The following is a 20,703-nucleotide window of genomic DNA, read 5'->3' on the forward strand; positions in this document are numbered from 1 at the left end:
ACTCGGTTATCTGGATGTAAAACCGGCGCACCTTCTCAGGCAGATGTTGACCGTCCAGACCCCCAAGAAGTTTTAGTTAGCAAAGAAGCCTGCTTACAGTTTTATAGATAATGTCTCTCTGGGGCTGCGATTGCCCCCTTCCGGCTCTGGCTGCCTGTCACCGGAGGGGGAAGGTCTGCAGCCGGCTATCTCTGTTCAGTCCTTTGTTCCGTGCGCGGGCCTGGCGGTCTTAGGTTAGGGCTGGCTTTTCGCGTGGTAGATATCCCACAGTCTGGTTTGCTAGCCCAAATTATTTCGCTCAGATAGCGCTCAGGGTATTCAGGCCAGATTCTTACTCTCAGCGATGCAGCCCACGCCGCGCCTCCCTGCCCAGCCCTGGTTTGCTAATGGCGGATGCAGGCGTCTGCGCTGCTTCTCTGCTGGGGGAGTTACCGTAGGGCTCGCAATCTGCGAGTTTTAAATTGTTTATTTATTTTTTCTCCCTGTTATGTTGCCCTCTGTGCTTCCAAAGCTCGGCACAGATTCGGCAGTGAGAAGGTTTCCTGATGTTTGGAAACTTCTCTCTTTTTAAGATTCCCTTCCCGGGACGGAACTCCGTCCCTCCCTCTTTTGTCTCTTTTTTTTTGTTTTGTTTTTAATATTTTTTCCTACCTCCTTTCGAAGAGTTGGGTTGCTTTTCTGGGTGCCTGATGTCCTCTGCCGGCATTCAGAAGTTGTTTTGTGGAATTTACTCGACGTTTAAATGCTCTTTTGATGAATTTGTGGGGGAGAAAGTGTTCTCCCCGTCCTACTCCTCCGCCATCTTGGCTCCTCCCCCAAACTCAATTACTTTTGCACTAGCCTAATGTTCAATACAATGTACAATATCGTATAATCGTTAACACTGCTATATGATATACTTGCTTAGAGAGTAGATCCTCAAAATTCGCACATCGAGGGAAACAAGCATTATGTCTTATCTATACTATATGAAATATATCAAGTGACCTTATTGTGGTAGTCATTTCACAATATATGTCAAGTCATAATGTTGTATACCTTAAACTTTTACAATGCTTTATGCCACGTCTATCTAAATAAATCTAAAAGGGGGAAAAAAGAGGAATCTAAACTGAAATATAGAAATAGAAATGTATTATTTTGTGGAAAAGCAGGAAAAACAAAAGGTAAGACTAGCAGATAGTGGTAATATGTACCCCTGTATGCTCTATTCTTTATCTGCAAGCCAGAGCTGTCCGGTAACTTGAAACATGAGAATCACTGAGATCTGGACTCTTACATCATCAATAATCTAGCATTCTTTCCTTTAAGGAGTTAGCCTTTGCTGGGTTATTTAGATTCAGGGGTTTTTAGGGAGGAAGAGTGACATTATTTGTTCTACATCTGAAACTGGTTTATATCTGCCTGAAGCCAGCCTGGAGACATCCAAATCCCCTTTGTCTGTGAGTGAAGCAGAAATAAATCTGGGTGATGAACCTGATCACTATATCATCACACACCACATCTTTGAATTCTTATGAAAAGTGCTTCTATTATGTCATTTTTTTTTTTTTTTTTTTGTAGGATAGGAAAGAAAAATACTCATCATTGCTTCTTACCTCCTGGGTACTGTAAACATTTTTTTTTTTTTCTATTATTGTAAGTTAAGAAGAATTACAGTACCACAAAAGATGACTTAACCCACCTTCCTAACCTATTCCCAATAAAGTCTCTTCATTCTCTTCCTTATTGAACTTACTGAACTTTCTTTTCCTGTGATCATTTCCTTTATGGAATTTTTATGATTTTACTATTTTAATCAAGCTTGAAGGATTACATATACACCATTCTTTCTCCTAATACTGAATTCAGTGATGGTATTTTTTGCAATTATTTTATTTCTTCTCTAATTTTTTTTACATATTTGAACTAAATGGTATGGTAAAAATAGAATCTAATCCAAATCTTCAAGTCGTTTGCTTGTTTTTGAACACTGAACAAGTTGATTAAGCTCAGTAACCCATAGTGACGTCATTTGTAAAATGAGACCAATACTAATTAACAGTGTAAGAATAATATAAAAGCATAAAGGTAATACGTTTAATACTTCAGTGGATATTCAATAAGTAATAAGCTTTATATGGTTGGTAACTGCTTGATGCAGTGGCAAAAAGCATGGGCTTTCAAGACATTCAGACTTTTTTTTTTTAATCTTTGGACCACAGCACATTGTATGTAGGATCTTAGTTCCCCAAGCAGGGATCAGACCCACACCCCCTGCATTGACAGCACAGAGTCTTAACCACTGGCATGTCAAGAAAGTCCCCAAATCTTATAAGATAGGATTGTTAGCTGTGTAGGTCACTTGTTATTCCTGAGCCTTCTTCCTCATTCATAAAAAGCCCCTTATATGAATTAGAAATATGAAGCTCCTACCTTGGCCATGCCAGGAATACAGCAAGTACTTGGGCTTATATTGTTTATTGCCTGAACCTTTATTGAATTGCCTTTTACACACATTTAAATTCATCCATGATTATTTTCTTGCATTTTTGGTTTTGCGTCTTTATTACCACTTTATGGGCTGTTTTTGTGTTAAGGTTAACCTTAAGAACTAAAGTACATCTTATATGCTAGATATTTCCCTGTTAAGAATTGAATCCAGTTTGAGGCAGAAACGTTTTTAAAGGTCAGCCATGGATTATTATTGCTCTTTCTTAGTCCTTTAATTCAATAGATAAGCTCAAGGCAAAGTGAAATGAACTTGATGGCCTGTGTATCACAAGCTAGAAAACAGTTTCCCGTGAGTGAGACAAAGTATAATTTTCACCTGATCTGGAGACTTGGGAATTTAGTGATTGTTCACTACCAACAGATTAGCAATGCACTGAGATCAGGTCGTCCTGTGTTTGAACTGCAGCTTTCTACATTTATGGTTTTGTGTGTTTAATTTAGCTACTCTGGTTTTCAATTTTCTCATCTGTAAAATCCAGGTTAATTAAGGACATTCCTTAATTTAAAAAAAATGAGGTACAGAGCAACTAATATAGAGACTGAAAATACATTTCATCTCACAAACGTAATCTAAAAGTTAGTTGGCACTGGCTGAATGAGGGTGAGGTGTTAAGGACCCGTGTGGGGCTAAGTGAGAAAACCTTCTGTGCACCCAAAGATATAGGATGGGAGGAGTGGGTACATGTAAGTCAGATGTTTGCTTCTGGTAGTTTGTTACCCTGATTCACAATAAGCATTCAGTGAGTGCTATTGTCATCATTATTACTGAGATACAACGAATGATTACATGAAGTGTTTCTAAGTTGTAATGTATAGAACCTAAGGAAGCTAGTTATTTACATTTTTTATATACTTGCCAAGATACATTATTACATAATATTTTTTATTTATGATCCTTTGATATTTTCCCACCTCACTAGCTTTATAACTTAATAAGTTGCTTATGAGTTCTTACTGAACAAAATAGGTCAAGTTAAGTAGTTAGCAAATTAATAATATTTCATTTCAAAATGGGTTTTAATAATGGTAGATTTCTGACTTGGAACAAAGGAGGAGTATGCTTTTTGAAATGATTTTCAAACATCAACCACTTAAATATGAAAATTTGAATCTCAAAAGCAACCATGGACTTAGGATTCTCCTGTGTTTTCTCTGTGCCGATAACTTACTGTTCTACAAATTCGTTTTTTTAAATAAATTGAAAGTAGAAGCCATATTAAATGCAATGATTGTCAACTTCTAAAAAGTGATCTATAAGCAGTTGAAGACTGTAAGTAGAATTTCAGATTAATTCCAAACAGAACCTCATAAAGCAGACCCATCTTTCAGGTCTGACTCTGAAATTTCTACTGGCTTTATAATCCATTTCAGAGATAGTTGAATTTTGTTTATCATTAATTGCTTTAAATTTTTAAATATTTGATTTTATATTTTATATAAATCATATCTAATATTTAGTATAAAGAAATGGTTCACTCTCCCTAAGAAAAATTACTGTTTGCTTTATTTGGAAATGTTTATTAGTTCAACATTTTAAAAAGAAAATTGCCTGACAGTGTTTTACTTATTATGAGATATGATAATAAGACAATATAATTATTACAGAAACATGAAAAAAAAATCTGTACCTAATCCTACCAATCTTAACAACTATGAGTATTTTGTGTATTTTATTCTAGTCTTCGGTCTTTGCTTCAGTATTTCTTGCATCTCAGCCTGAGCACTTAATTATGTCTAACCAAATTCTTCTTAAATGGAAACATGTTTTAAGCTTTAGGAAAAAAAAATCAAGCTATCATTTTTATGATACTATAGTTTAAGGGCTGTTTTCAGAACTAGAAACACATAGATGTGCGAGTGGTACATACATTTTTGTTTATGTTACATGTAATTTGTCACCAATATTTTTTACTAACTGATGAGCAAAGGGCACTCAAAAGGCCTGGAGACGCAGATCAATTCAATTCATCAAACATATTTGTATTGACAACACTGTAGTAATGTAAAGAGAATTTGATTAAAATAAAAGGAAGTTAGCTCTTTCTTTGAAGCAAAGATGTACAACCAGTGTGGGTGATACCTTTAGGAAAATCCTCTGATTATTCCTCTAAATGGAAAGAGCCATCACACTTATGATTAGTTAAGCTGTTATAAAAATCTGCTTGAAAAATAATGCAGGTCACCAGTTTGTTGCTTGGTCTCAGAAATTGAGTAGTTTCTACATTTGAAGTGTTTAATATAACTATACTATTTAACTTAAACACACAAATCATCTTACAATCTAATCTTCCTATCAAGTGGAATATTCTTTCAAACTATAAGTGTAGAAAGGAGAGGCAGGTGGTGATAAGAAGGTAACTGATACACTTTTGGCTTATTTCTGATTTTTTTCTCGTGCTTGGCTGTTAATAAAAAGCTATTTGGTGGGCAAAATTTATATAAGTTGAAAATAATAGCTGACGGCTGAAAGGCCTTAGACTAGCTTTGCACTTGGTAATGGGCATGCTAAATAATTGTCACATATTCACTGGATTTTCCAAATGAAACTGGTAAATTCTACTTTACTTATTAAAATATAAAATGCAAATAATTTCTGAAAAATCTAAGATCTAGCACCAATGCTTCATACCAAATATTTTTAGCTTTTTTTTCCCCATGGCCACATCGCTTATGGACTCTCAGTTCCCAGACTAGGGACCAAACCCATGCCCCATTGCTTCTGCAGGGCCTGAACCTGTGTCCCCTACAGTGGAAGAATGAAGCCCTAACCGCTCGATCACCAAGGAATTCCCTTTAACTTCTTCATTTAACATTACTTTCTCAACAGAGTTTTCAACTTTAGTGGGTAGGACCTTGAACTTTGGTTGATTAGGTCCTGCATAATACTCTCCATTTAGTAGTTATTCTATAAATACTTGAGTTTGTAAAGGAAAGAATGAATATGAATAAAAAGAACAAATGATTGTAGATAAGAAAGACCCAACCTTAAAAAATGAAATGGTAACAAAGCACGTATGATTGAGAGTGAGACATTTCTAGATTTTAAAAAAAAATCAAAGCTTTATTGCATACTACATTTTTGACTTAGGCATTTCACTTAATTTTGCCAAACACAAGTTTTCTCATCTGTGAAATCGACGTGATGATGATTCAGGGGAATCAAATGAGATAATGGATGAGAGTACTTCTCACAGAATCTGAAAATGTATAAACATGTGATATAAACACATGTGGAATATAAACATGTGATATGATGCTGTTGCAAATGTTCTTGGAAAACTGTACGTCAGATTGATTTTCCTTTGATTCTCTTGTCAGGTGAAGCGTACATGCGGTTAAGCATGCTCCCGGAAGCAGAGCATTGGTATATGGAATCACTGAGATCCAAGACTGACCACATCCCTGCTCATCTTACCTATGGGAAATTGCTTGCTCTAACAGTGAGTAACTGTCTCTTTCACCCTTTAGAAATTGGTTCTCCTGTGCAGATTGAGGTAGATAGGGTCTGAGGTACCTGTTCCTGGCCAGTTAATCTACACTGTTAGGATGTATTGATGGTCATACTAAATTAGAACAATAGACAAAAAATATAGAAAAATGAGTTTCTTTGGCTATGGGGTTTGCCATAGATAAAGTATGATGTGTATCCTTGATGTAACTTAGTTGAAATGTATAAATGGAGAACCCAAAGTATGTGATTATATAATGAACTTGTCAAAATAGCAATATTTGCATAAGGATTATATTCTGTAAGCCAATGTTAACCCCAGATTGTCTATAATACCTGATTGTTTCCAAAAAGCAAGTATTATATAAGACATTGCATGTGTGTCCATCAGTGGCACCTAGAATTCCTGTTAACTGGAAGTCATTCTGTAAGAGAAATGCACCCATAATTTGGCTACCCACTATATGATGAGTCTCTTGGACATATTTCTATGAAAGCGATATTGGAAGCATAAGGACTTGTTTATAGTCAACCACTGTGACTTACAAAAAATTGTAATTTTATGTGCTTCAAGTAATAATAATATTCTTTTTTTGTTTTCTACAATAAGAGATTGTTTAAAATATTTAAATAACTTTTCTGAGCTCACCAACTAATATATGGTACAACTAGCCTTCAGTCTGAATCTAAATCTATTGTCTATGTTATTTTAATCATATCCCTTAATTTCTCTTCAGTGTTACTAAAAATAAGTTAATATTAGCAAAACATAGAGACAATGGTCAGGAAAGTAATTCCTAAGTAAATTCATAGAAAGGTATCTTATAATTGTTTAAAAATAATGTTATTTCCCATAGAAGATGATAAGCTAAACCAAGTACTACCTTTCCATTCTAAGATACCACTAAAATGCTATTAAAGAGATTATATAGGCAGACCAAGTAACCAGAAAATGTCTCACTACAACACATCTAAGTATGCTTAATAAAATACAAGAGATATGCTCTTAATGCATGGCTGAGCTCAAAGCGTAGGAAGAGAATTTCCCCAGGATGGAAATAAAGCAGTAACTAAACACCAGAACAGTAAATAGTAGGCTGATCTTAAAGTTGATTTGGGATGGTTTACTAGTCTTAACAACCCATGGGAAGGAGCTTATTGTCTGTCTGTCCTTCTTGATGGAATATGAGATGAAGTCTTGAACCAACAGAAGGCCAGGAATTAGGTGTCTGAATAAAGTAGGAAAGTTCATATCCTCTGTGAAGGAACAATGTAGAAAAAGTTCACATACTGATAAAAGAGGGCAACATGAAAGTTTGCCTTTCTCAGCATGGAATCTGAAATCTTTGCAGAGAATTTGTCACCACTGTCCTCCCCTCACTGGGGTTTGGGTTTTGAATTTACTTTACTTGAATGAGCAAGGAATTCCTAGGCCAGGAAATTAAAGTCAGTTCACTGAAAACTCTAGCTGAAGATGATACTAAACGTGTCTTTTGAAAAGACATATTTAAATCTAGAAGATTTACAGAGTGGGTTTTAAAAAGAACGGTGAGCACAGAAATGGTGATTGTGTGAGTAAATCAGAATAAATTTTTACTGAATAAAATATTGAGAGGGAATAACCTCGTAGGAACAATCAGAATGGGAGGGGAGGTGAAATTTAAGTTGATTTTTGAAACTCAGGTAGCAGAAAAAGGTGTTAGAACTGATTCATCAAAACTGAATAAAGCACTGTCTAAAGGAGGTTTGGAATGGGATAAAAATAAGAAATCTAGAGACTCAAGACTTGGTGGTAGCTGACGTAGAAGAGAGTGCATTAAGGAGAATAAAATAGGGTAATCAGTTGTCTCTCCCCGTGTGCACAGCCCTAGTAACCAAGCACTCACTGCAGGTCAAGGGAAGGTATGTTCTTAGCGGTGAAGCAGTTGAATGAGACAGCTCCCTAACTCTGCAACAGCTTGCCCAGTCGAGGGTGGAATGCAGAGGGGAATGACAAGAGGACTGGTCAAATGTTTTCCAGGGGAGTACTCAGACTGTCAATACCCCTCCCCTATTACATGCAGAATACAACTACACAAGAGTTGATACCCCCAACTGGCAACACATATACACAAACCTCATCGCCCAAGAAATGGTAGCATTTTTATCTGGAGAAACTGAATCACTCTGGGGAAAAGATTTCCATATACCTACATTTGGAGATCTCTGAAAATGACCTGCTCCCTAACCACACATACAAAAGGGACTCTTTTCAGTCTAGAAAGCACGTTTATGCCTAAGGAATTCATTCAGCTTTTATTAACTCAACTTGTAAAATAACAATGGGCAATCAGAGATCGTCTGTCATATTAGGAAACCCTCAAATGTAAAAGATTGGAGCTTAAACAAATGATTAGCAAAAGGAAATGAGGGAACAGAAGAAAAAAAATCGTTCGAGATGGTAGTATAGCATTTTGTGGAGTGCAGGATGACATAAAAAAATAAAGATGAAAAAATAAGAGCTTTTAGAAATTAAAAAGTGATGGCAAAACAATTTTCATTTGAAGGGTAGGAGAATAAAGATGTGGAAATGTTTTCATATACAAATAAAAAAAATGAAATAAAATATGTGAAAGAATTATGAAAGAAATTAATGTGGGGCCCCAAAAAATAAGGAACAGAGAAAGGGAAAGAACATGACTCAGAATTGCAGGGTATGAGTTGCTCTTTGCGCCATTTACCAGATCATACTATGTCTAGTCTAATCAGTTAGAAAAAATGTATTTTACCTTATGAAAACCTTTTCCATTTCCTTTTCTGATAGGGTGGTAATTCACACAGCTCCAAATAAGAAGAGAATTCATATATACCTCTTGCTGCAACTACTGCCTTTAGATGTTCTTATGGAATTAAAATATAAACATTTTAAATTAGATTGATAAATGGCCACGTTCAAAGAATACCACCATCAAAAATAAAATTTTTAAATGCCTGATTTATCTTTCCTCCAATAAAATCACTTGGAAAAGAAAAACATTGAAAACTTATCTGTACCTAATTCTGAATATCCCTAGACTGTGACATAACTTTGTATATAGAAACCACGTATCCTTTATTTTTCCTTCTTGTTTTCAAGCCTGAATATTTTAAGTTTCCTGTACTAAAACTATGATTTTACAAGCTGCTTTATTTTTAACACGATATTTTTAAAAACAAAATTTTGCAGTTTTAATTTACTCAAACATATGGAAGGAAGGGAAGAAAAGACATGTATTACAATTCAAATTCTAATCCCTGCCCCCAACAGAACTTTTATAGCTTCCAACTTGCTGATTAGATGAAATATAAACCCTATTATGGAATGGCTTAAACTCACAGTGCCAGAAAGTCCAAAACCATCCTTAATAGTTTCTTTTTGAATTATGAGATTTGGCAAATTTCTGATCCCAGTGGATTGCCTTTGTCTGATTTTGGGTTTCTTAGCCTGGTGAAATGCCATTGACTTAACATGAAATTGGCAAGGTAGAAAATGCCACACATTTTGACTTCTGAATGCTTTAAATATAAAATATTATAAAATGGAATTGGCTATTACTCTGAAGAGAGAGGAAAAGAAATGGAATGGTGTTTTTACTGTTCCATCAGAACTGACCAAAGATGCAATACGTACTTTGCAACAGACTTGCAACAAAATTAGACTTGTATCGTATATTAAGATTTCATATAAAGAATTACATTTTTCTGAAACAACTTGGACAAAAACAAAAATGTTGGTGCTTTTATTATAGCTAGTGGTATGTCTTTCAGAACATTTTTGTACAAAATTTTCTTTCAGAATTTTTAGTATAGATAGTATTTAGAAAAGTTCAAAAAGATTTAGGATTTCCCAGAATGCTATGACAAATTCCATAGATCAAATCCTTTTTTATTCCTCTGACAAAAATGTTCTTTTCCTCTCTCTGCCTGTTCAAATTTTATTTCCCTCTGTGAAGTCTTGCCTGCGTCTTTTAAGCGATTATTTTTTTTTCCTTTCTCTATACTTCCATGGTGCTGATTTTCAGTATCTCTGTAGTGGCACTTTTCCCCTTGAATGGCAGATATAAATCTATGTCTTTTGACCCTGAATGTGGGGCGGAGAGTAAGTCTTTACTTATCTTTTTATATCTTTAGTATAAGGCATTTCACAATCTTAGCCACTGTCCTTGCACCCTCCTTTGTATTTCTTGTTAAGTTATGTAAGGGCGGGGCATGTGTCATTTCCCCCAGTTTTGTTTAGATGTAATTGCTGTATAGTACTATATAAGCTGGGCTTCCCCATTGGCTCAGCTGTAGAGTCCGCCGGCAGTGCAGGAGACACAGAGACATGGGTTTGATCCCTGAGTCAGGAAGAACTCCTGGAGGATTAAATGGCAACCCACTCCAGTATTCTTGCCTGGGAAATCTCGTGGACAGAGGAGCCTGCAGGTTACAGTCTCAGTTCAGTTCAGTCACTCAGTCATGTCCGACTCCTGTGACCCCATGAATCGCAGCACACCAGGCCTCCCTGTCCATCACCAACTACCGGAGTTCACTCAGACTCATGTCCATCGAGTCAGTGATGCCATCCAGCCGTCTCATCCTCTGTCGTCCCCTTCTCCTCCTGCCCCTAATCCCTCCCAGCATCAGAGTCTTTTCCAATGAGTCAACTCTTCGCATGAAGTGGCCAAAGTACTGGAGTTTCAGCTTTAGCATCATTCCTTCCAAAGAACACCCAGGGCTGATCTCCTTCAGAATGGACTGGTTGGATCTCCTTGCAGTCCAAGGGACTCTCAAGAGTCTTCTCCAACACCACAATTCAAAAGCATCAATTCTTCGGTGCTCAGCTTTCTTCACAGTCCAACTCTCACATCCTTACATGACCACTGGAAAAACCACAGCCTTAACTAGACGAACCTTTGTTGGCAAAGTAATGTCTCTGCTTTTGAATATGCTATCTAGGTTGGTCATAACTTTCCTTCCAAGGAGTAAGTGTCTTTTAATTTCATGGCTGCAGTCACCATCTGCAGTGATTTTGGAGCCCCCAAAAATAGTCTGACACTGTTTCCACTGTTTCCACATCTATTTCCCATGAATTTATGGGACCAGATGCCATGATCTTCGTTTTCTGAATGTTGAGTTTTAAGCCAACTTTTTCACTCTCCTCTTTCCCCTTCATCAAGAGGCTTTTGAGTTCCTCTTCACTTTCTGCCATAAGGGTGGTGTCATCTGCATATCTGAGGTTATTGATATTTCTCCCGGCAATCTTGATTCCAGCTTCTGCTTCTTCCAGCCCAGCGTTTCTCATGATGTACTCTGCATATAAGTTAAATAAGCAGGGTGACAATATATAGCCTTGACATACTCCTTTTCCTATTTGGAACCAGTCTGTTGCTCCATGTCCAGTTCTAACTATTGCTTCCTGACCTGCATACAAATTTCTCAAGAGGCAGGTTACAGTCTAAGGGGTTCCAAATATTTGGACACGAGTTAGTGACTAAATAACAACGACAAGCTATGTAAGTTAAAGGTGTACAGGTAGCTCATTTTTAAATATTCTTGTTTCCCTAGTCTGAATCTCCTTTTGCCAACATGTGCATTGAGATTTACTATCCATGCTAAGGCATCACTCTAATTCCCAGTGGTATATACTGAATAAATGAATGAGAGTGGCCTGATTGTGGAGTGGATTCAGTATAATTTTCAAGACCCTGGAAGGGGAGGTAGGCACAAGAGGGTGTACATCTCCTGAATGCCTGTGATTGATATGTGTTATTTCATGAAGCTTTTTGATGAGTACTACCTTCTTTTTATAAATGAGAAAACTGAGCTTCTAAGGTTTAGGACATGTCCCAAGAATAAATAAGCTACTCAATAGTAGAATTGGAGACATCCTCAAGTACTTCTTAATTAAGCATCGTTAATATCCATTCTATATAAAATAATTTTGTGTGATGCTTTCCTTTCTTTTATACCTGATTAGAGATGCTAAAAGTAAGCTAGTGCTCCTGCCTCCCCATAAGGTATGAAAATAGCTTATTTTTAGGCATTACCTCTAAGTACTAGTTTAGTTTGAATGGGTAAACACATTTTTATTATTAAGCTTTATAGCTCATGAACTTAGGACTTCTGTTTTTGGCTATTGGCACTTTTAAGGTCCTATGTTCCTCAGTCACCAATGTTCCAGGGTGCCCTAGAAAATAGTTCTGCTTTAGGGTCATTGGTAGCCTCCATGTTTAAATATAGCTGGGCCTGCGTGACCCAACTATAGAATATATAGAGCTTTCATACCAATGTCATGTCCAGTTAAAATACTAAACACAAGTTCTCTTTAAAATTGTGATTTATTCCTTATTTGCACTTTGTTACCTAGGACTAATGCCATGAATTTAAAATTGGACAAGCATTGAGAAAGGAAGGAATAAGTTTCCATTATCACCATGTTTCGTATGGTTTTATAGTTGTTTCTAAAACCATGTATATACTTCAGTTGTGTGTACATCCTTACTTGTTTTTGGTCCTCCTTTTGTCCTTGTTCAATTTATTTCAGCCAAATATTTTATAGTTTTTTTGAGCCAGTAAAATTAGTATTGATCTAAATTGTAGTAAAAGGAACTTGGCCGTTAGGTTATTTTCCAGATTTAGGTTAGTAAGAGAGAAGGAAGGATATGGGAGACTCTGACAGTAATTCTTGATACAGCAAACCTTTATTTTGGCTACTGCATGGAAGTACTGAGCCAGATTTCTATGTCTAGCCAAAGTTAATTGGGCTACATAAAACTCCAGTTGTGAAAGTACTTGAAGTTCCATGGAAAAGTTCCCTACCCCAGGCTAGAGTGGTGTCAGTGCAGTTTATCTGGGTGTGCAGCCCTGTGTGCTTCCTGGGCCTTTTGTAATGATGATTACTGTTTAGAGCTGAGATTATTTTTCCATTTCGTCTTCTCTAAAGCAAAACTCTTCCCACTTGGCACTGACTAACATTTAGGTTCCATTGTTTTATTATAATCACCGTACAGTCATGTTTAGATTAGAGGGAGCAGGGAACAAAAAATTTTCCTGTGACTCACTGAATGATTATTATGGATACATACCATTGAAGTTACAAAACTTATTCTGTGAAAAGAGAAGGCATGTATCACATATATTGTGCTACTGAAATATTGAATGGAATGTAGAAGAAAATTTGATTCAATGCCGTGTTCAGCTAAGCATTTTATATCAAGTTGCCACATCTAAACTTACTGGCATTCTGGCAGTAATTCACTTATCGTTGTATTATTTTTAGTCTAAATCATAATGAATCTGATAGTTCTTTTTATGCATTTTGATATGTAGAATCAATCTTTTTTTTAAATTTAGGTATAGTTATAAAATCGATCTTATAATTACTCTATTTGTTGCCGCCAAGTGACCTACGAATCCAAGTACCTCTGAAGTATCGCAGATTTTTATTCTGCTTTTTTTATGTCAGTTATTGAAAGTCATTGTTAAGAGATATTTTCTTTTGCCAGATATTCTCAGAAATAGTAAAATCAAAATACTCAAATTCTCAGGCATTGAAAGTCACGTGAAATAATCATACCTAGCTTTATATCTAAGTATCATGATGCTATGTTTGAAAAGCATGCTGCTGCTGCTGCTAAGTCGCTTCAGTCGTGTCCAACTCTGTGTGACCCCGTGGACTGCAGCCCACCAGGCTCCCCCGTCCCTGGGATTCTCCAGGCAAGAACACTGGAGTGGGTTGCCATTTCCTTCTCCGATGCATGAAAGTGAGAAGTTAAAGTGAAGTCGCTCAGTCGTATCCGACTCTTAGCGACCCCATGGACTGCAGCCCACCAGGCTCCTCCATCCATGGGATTTTCCGGGCAACAGTACTGGAGTGGGGTGCCATTGCCTTCTCCCTTGAAAAGCATATTTAGGGGTAAATAAGATGATACTGGGCTTCCCAGGTGGCTCAGTGGTAAAGAATCTGCCTGCCAATGTAGGAGACATGGATTTGATCCCTAGGTTAGGAATATTCCCTGGAAAAGGAAATAGCAACCCACACCATTATTGTTGCTGGGAAATCTCATGGACAGAGGAGCCTGGTGGGCTTACAGTTCATAGGGGTTACAAAACAGTTAGGTACCACTGAGTGACTGAGCATGGTACAACATAACCTAACATCACAATTTCCACCTTGTCATTCTTTCTGCTGCATCATGTTGACTCTCCGGTTATGTAATAAAGCGTTAGCACATTTTAATGTGAGTTAAACTTCGTTTATAATTTATATTTTATATTTACCTGGTTTGATAATTTTTAATAGAACAAAATTTGAGCATCTATAGTTATTAAAACAGCATGCTTATTTAAACCCATGTTTACATTTTGCTCAGTTGGTAAAGAATCTGCCTGCATTGCAGGAGACCTGGGTTCGAGCCCTGGGTAGGGAAGATCCCCTGGAGAAGGAAATTGCAACCCACTCCAGTATCTTGCCTGGAGAATTCCATGGACAGAGGAGCTGGACAGACTACAGTCCGTGGGATTGCAGAGTCGGACATGACTGAGTGATTAGCTTTACTCTTTTAAAAGGTGGTACTGACCGCATACACTTTCAAAACAAATGTCTTTCATTCCAGTGATTGGACCAACACTTCCAAAAGAAAGTTGCCTTTTTTTCCCTTGTAACATCTGGATGTTTGTGTGTGTATTTATACAAACAGATGTACACACAGAGGCATATATGTAAATGAAGCCACATCTATTCTAAAATGTGAGAGATTTCATTTCTGAAGCCTCATAAACAGTAAATAGTACAGGTGAACCTATTTTCAAAGCAGAAACAGAGACACTAGACATAGAGAACAATGACACCAAGGAGAGAGAAGGTGGGATAAGTTGGGAGAGTGGGCTTGACATATCTACACTGCTGCTGTGCTTTGCTGTGCTGTGCTCAGTTGCTCAGTCAGGTCTGACTCTCTGACCCCATGGACTGTAGCCTGCCAGGCTCCTCTGTCCATGGGAATTCTCTAGGCAAGAACTCTGGAGTAGCTTGCCATGCCCTCCTCCATTTATATACTACAATGTATAAAATAGATAACTAATGAGAGCCTACTGTATAGCACAGAAGAAAAGGTAAAATCTCTTCATAGGATGTATATTAAGTTAACCTTAAAAATACATTTCAGTATCCATTAGGTTTGATTCCACTTATACAAGGTACCTAGAATAGTCAAATTCAGAGAGTCAGAAAGTATACTGGTGGATGCCTAAATAGCCTGGGAGTGGGGAGGGAAAATGGGGACTTAGTGTTTAATGAGGACAGAGTTTCAGTTTAGGAAGGTGCAAAATTCGAGATGGATGATGGTGAGAGTTGCGCAACGATGTGAAGGTACTTACTGCCACTGAACTGTACAGTTCAGTATGGTTAAAACGGTATGTTTTATATTGTGCGACTTTTACCACAATAAAAAAAAACATTAAAAAATTAAAGCAGGGGTACTCTTTGTTGCAATGTGTGGGCTTCTCATTGTGCCGGCCTCTCTTGTAGAGCAGGGGCCCTGGAGTGTGTGGATTTCAGTAGTCGTCGTGCGAGGCCTCAGTAGTCATGGTGTACACGCTTACTTGTCCCAAGGCATGTGGATCCTCTGGGATCAGGGATAGAACCGTGTCCCCTGCAGGCAGATTCCTAACCACTGGACCACCAGGGATGTCCAGGAAATCTAATGTATTTCTTAATTTTATTTCTCCATAGGTATTTTCTTTTCTCCGACTTTAAGATTCTCTCTTTGTCTTCAGCTTTCTGTAGTTTGGAAATACTACGCCTCGGCTTATTATTTGGGGATTTATCTGGCTTAGTGCTCTCTGTGTTTCCCGGATCTGTGGTTTGGCCTTTATTATATTTTGGAAAGTTGTGCATCAATATTACTTTAAATATTTCTTCTGCCCTCTTGTCTTTCTTTCCCATCTGATATTCCAGTTACTGGTATGATTGTTACATGTTTTGAGGTTTTCCTATAGTTCTTGGATGTTCTGTGCTTTTCATTCATTTTTCTCATTACATTTCAGTATGGGAAGTTTCTATTGACTTATCTTTAAAGTCATTGATTCTTTCTGTGGTCATGTTGAGTCTTCTTATGATCTCATTAAATTTATTCTTGATTTCTGTTATGATATTTAGCATTACTTCTAATTCTTCCTTAGAATTTCTCTCTGCGTACATTATACATGTGTTCCTGCATGTTGTCTACTTTTTCCATTAGAATCTTTAACATGTTAATCATAGTTATTTTAAGTTTCTTTTCTGACAGTTATAACGTATTTCATGTTTCAGTATCTTAGTATGGTTCTGATGCTAACTTCGTCTTTTTGGACTCTTTCTTTCCTTTTGTCATGCCATGTCATTTTTTTGTGGGATGTTAGATATGTTGAATTCATCATAGAGCATATTTCACAAAGATTATTCTTCTTCGCCTGCCCTCACCAGGAGGGGATCTTTTTTGGTTCTTTACTGTGAGAACCTCATTGGTTTCTTTGGAAATTAAGACCATGAAAGAGTGGGAACCACACCCTCCACCCAAAGACTGGCCTTCAGGATTTTCTCACTCTCAGGCTAATCCACAGTTGGCTTCCAGCAAGTCATCAAAAGTACCACTTAAAGTGTACCCATCAATTCATAGCTCCTAATTTGATGAAGACTGTTTGGGAGGTTGATGTCTAATGAGTTCTGTGAAACCTTCATGGCATGTTTTTCCAGTCAAGAACAAGAGGGCCTGAGATGTTGACAGTGATAATTTAGACCTGAACTGAAGACTATTAAATAGTCTATCTAGAGGCAGAGAAGTTCAGACTTAGTATGTTCCATCTCTGTGTCACCTCTGTACTTGATTTTTTTCCTGTTTAGTGACCCACATTTTCCTTGATCTTACACATTTTCTCAGAGAGAGAAAATCTTATTCTGTAATAATGCTGAAACACCCACGTGTGTATGCTTCTCCTCGCACACTCTGCTGAGACTTGGGAAGGATCCAGTTTGGAGATATGCTGGCCATACGCATTTATACATACAAACTCACTCTCCTGGTAATCTGCCAGTCTCTGACCGTTTACTGTGTGTGTGTTTTGCCTTTTTGCCTGGATTAGAGGTTCCTGTAATTGTGTATGTACTATCTCTGGTCACTTCACACTCTGGAAATTAAAATGAATGAGCTTTGCTTACTAAACAATTCTTATTAAACATTGTTTAATATTTAATTTCAATAGCTCTTTCTTTGTAAGTCACAGAAATTTATTATTCACAGAACGTAACTCAAGAAACATTAGACTAGCAGAAAGTAGAAATTTGGTAACTTATATTGTTAAGTAACCTTATTTTTTCAAATACATGGGTTTTGAGATGGTTGATGTCAAATGAACCTTTGTTAGCTTCATGGCCTTTAAATGGTGTTAAAACAAGGAACGTTTTCTCCATTAGACTGACTTTGAAAATAATTTCCTGAATTTGGATATTGTAAAGAGAACTTGTAAGCCACCAGCACTTGGACTGAGCAGGTAGCCTATTGTCTCGATGCTTGGCCAACTTTTGCTCTGTCTGTGAACCAGCTGAAGTATGATACCTCCTTTTTGAGCCCTCCCCTCATTGGACTTGCTCAGACACAACGGATTCCTTGGTTTCTGTTTTCTCCTTAGGTACTATGTACAATGAGAGCCTTTTTAAGTATGATCCTGCAATTGATAAACGCCCATTTCCAGAGTCACCATGGTATTATTCAGTCTATAAGAGCAGGAGTCATCTCATAATCCATTGCCTGACACCATGCTTGGCATACAGTGGATACTCTCTGAATCTCTGCTGAGGGATGGGGTTGGGTGGGTACATGAGTGTATGGGTGGACCTACTCCGTAAAGCTCATCTTTAAATAGCATAATGATTCCTCGTAATAAACTTCTGGACCAGGTCAATAATGTAATACCTTAACTGTGAAATCAGATTGTCTCTGTTTGAACCCCGGTTCTGACGAATCAAGCTTTTGTGCCTTGGACAAAGTAGACTAATCTCACTGTCCCTCAGTTTCTTATTTTGTAAAACAGATGATAATAATAATATCTCAGGTGTAATACAAGGATTTAATATGACGATACAGAGAAAGTGCCTGGAATAGCACCTGGCACGTAGTAAGCTGCTCTTAGAGTGTTTCTTTTCTTCTCATATAACCTGTAAAGAGAAAGTAGAATTGCAATGTGCTAGGACAACAGACTCCCAGAAAAATCTGCCTTGGGGAAGCAGAGATGAATGGAAACTTAATTACGCTTGACAAAGATCAGATGGCCTTGTGCTGTGAAAGGATATCTTTGTTCATGTCTTCTTTGTTGGGAGTGTGGCGGAAATAGGAAGCTGAGGTCACCGTAAGACCTCACCGACGCTGCTATCGGGTCTCCTGGTTGCAGCTGATATTGCAGTGTGACTGCAATTGCAAGCCATTGTCGACTTGTCTGATTTAGGTGAATACTTATGAGAGGGAAACAAGAATTAGGGTAACTATAGAATATTTGTCCAAACCAGGAAGGGTTGGCTATTATTTTTACACTATAACAGTGGACATAGAGTAGTTTTAGGCAAACCAGAATTACTTCTGAGAATCACTTACAAAATGAGAAGCACAGTATACCGTTTCAATATGCATGTGGTCTGGTTTGTATAAGAACCTTTCTAGGACGTTTTGGCTTCCCTTATAGCTCAGTTGGTAAAGAATCCTCCTGCAATGCAGGAGACCCTGGTTTGATTCCTGGGTCAGGAAGATCCACTGGAGAAGGGATAGGCTACCCACTCCAGTATTCTGGCCTGGAGAATTCCATGGACTGTATGGTCCATGGGGTCCTAAAGAGCTGGACACTACTGAGCCGCTTTCACTTTCAGGACATTTTACCTTTGATAGGCATCTTTACCTTAAAGTCCTTTCAGAAGAAAATAAGGGGGTCATTCATTCCAATTCCATTTAATTTTGTTTGTTAGTAAATTAAAATACAGTGGATTTTAGGTCTTGGCTACTATCCCCAGTCTCAGTGTCAGCTGGCTGGATCTAGGAGAAAAGGAACTGGCATTCCTTTTCTCTGTCATGGATTGAAAAACAATGGAAGCAAAGGAGTATGATGTGAATTAAGAGCTTAACTTTCTTTAATCTGAATTTTTAACCAATGATGACTTCCCTGAATTGAACTCCGTTTTTTAAGCCAGTAGAGTTTAATCAGTCCTTTGATTGACAATTGAGAAAAGCAAAACCTATTCAAATTAGTGGCTTTCCTTGGTGATTCATCTTCTTGGTATCAGAACCAGACTAGAATTCAGGTTCCTGGTGTGCTCAGATGGTAGAGAATTTGCCTGCAATACAGAAGACCTGGGTTTGATCCCTGGGTTGGGCAGATGCTCTGGAGAAGGAGAAGGCTACCCGTTCCAGTATTCTTTCCTGGAGAATTCCATAGACAGAGGAGCCTGGTGGGCTACAGTCCATGGGTCACAAAGAGTCAGACACGATTGAGTGACTAACACTTTCTGTGACTGAATCCAGTGCTTTTATGCAGTACACTGGTTCAGTCATGAAAGAGAGTTACATCTTAATAAATTAAATAACCCTCTCTATCCTTACTGCTGAAGATTTCGACCAAAAATAGGTATGAAATTAGGGAATTATTTACATCTGGCTTTATCTTCTTGTGAGAGCATTTGGATTTTAGAGTCGTGGCAGCCTGCCAGGGACAAATGGAGGTGCAGAGATCGCCTGCCCGTCATCCACCACCTTTTATGGTGTCAGGGGATTGCTTGTTCTGCTTTGTGACCCAGCTGCAATGCAGCTGTTGTTGGCACTCCTGCTCTCCACTCTCACAGAGCAGCTTTCCTAACCATCCCCATGGGGTTTAACTGCTGAGCACGAGTGTCGGTTCTGAGCTCTGTGAGCCAAGGCTGCCTCTTGGGGACCAATCAGCGTAGCAGCTTTCCACATCATAGCTAAACAGTTTGGGATGGAGCAGTCCAGCAATTTCTCATGACAAACAAGAAGCACCCATTTGCACAAACAGCGCAGCCGGATGGTTGAAGTTGCTGCAGGAGCTAAATCTGGGGGCTTTCCGATGACTGACTCCTGAAACGGAGGTCACGTGGACCGCTTTGTCCATCTAAAGTGTCCTGTCTACTTTCTGTGAACTTGTGGTGCCATCTTTGGACCACGGAAGGCTAATTGAAACTGTGGTTTCTCTTTTCTTCCCCTTGTCTAGACGAGGTATTGACAGTGACAGGAGTGACATTCTGGGTATCACTCGAGCCTCATGATGTTCTCAGATTTACCCACTGAAGCCTACACGCTCTTTCGTGGAGGCAACAGGACTTCCCAATGAGAGTAGGAAGTGTGTTTTCAGTATTTTCTTTTCCAGTATATTTAAAGTTTTCATGCGTTTATGACTGCCTACCATGTATCTGGCAGCTTTCCAGGTGGTTCTAGTAGTAAAGAACCTACCTGTCCAGGCAGGAGTTGTAAGAGTTTCAGGTTCGATTCCTGGGTCGGGAAGATCCCCTGAAGGAGGGCATGGCAACCCATTCCAGTATTTTTGCCTGGAGAAGCCCATGGACAGAGGAGCCTGGAGGGCCATAGTCCATCGGGTCACAAAGAGTCAGACATGACTGAAGAGACTTCACACACACAACATCTGGCCCTTGGCTAAAACTGAAGTTGCTCAGTCGTGTCCAACTCTTTGCGACACCATGGACTGGAGCCTGCCAGGTTCCTCTATCCATG

At 38.2% G+C, this 20,703-nt stretch overlaps 1 protein-coding gene across 2 annotated transcripts in view; it reads left to right on the top strand.

Moving 5' to 3' along the window:
* Window positions 1–20,703, top strand: part of TMTC2 (transmembrane O-mannosyltransferase targeting cadherins 2) — a 422,587-nt gene that overhangs the window by 296,483 nt on the left and 105,401 nt on the right. For both annotated transcript variants that reach the window (XM_002687180.7, XM_059886837.1), the window contains one exon: window positions 5,812–5,933. In XM_002687180.7, coding sequence (XP_002687226.1) covers window positions 5,812–5,933 — 122 coding nt within the window. The remainder of the gene's footprint in view (window positions 1–5,811; window positions 5,934–20,703) is intronic.

This window comes from Bos taurus, chromosome 5, assembly GCF_002263795.3.
Source record: "Bos taurus isolate L1 Dominette 01449 registration number 42190680 breed Hereford chromosome 5, ARS-UCD2.0, whole genome shotgun sequence".
Lineage (NCBI taxonomy): Eukaryota > Metazoa > Chordata > Mammalia > Artiodactyla > Bovidae > Bos > Bos taurus.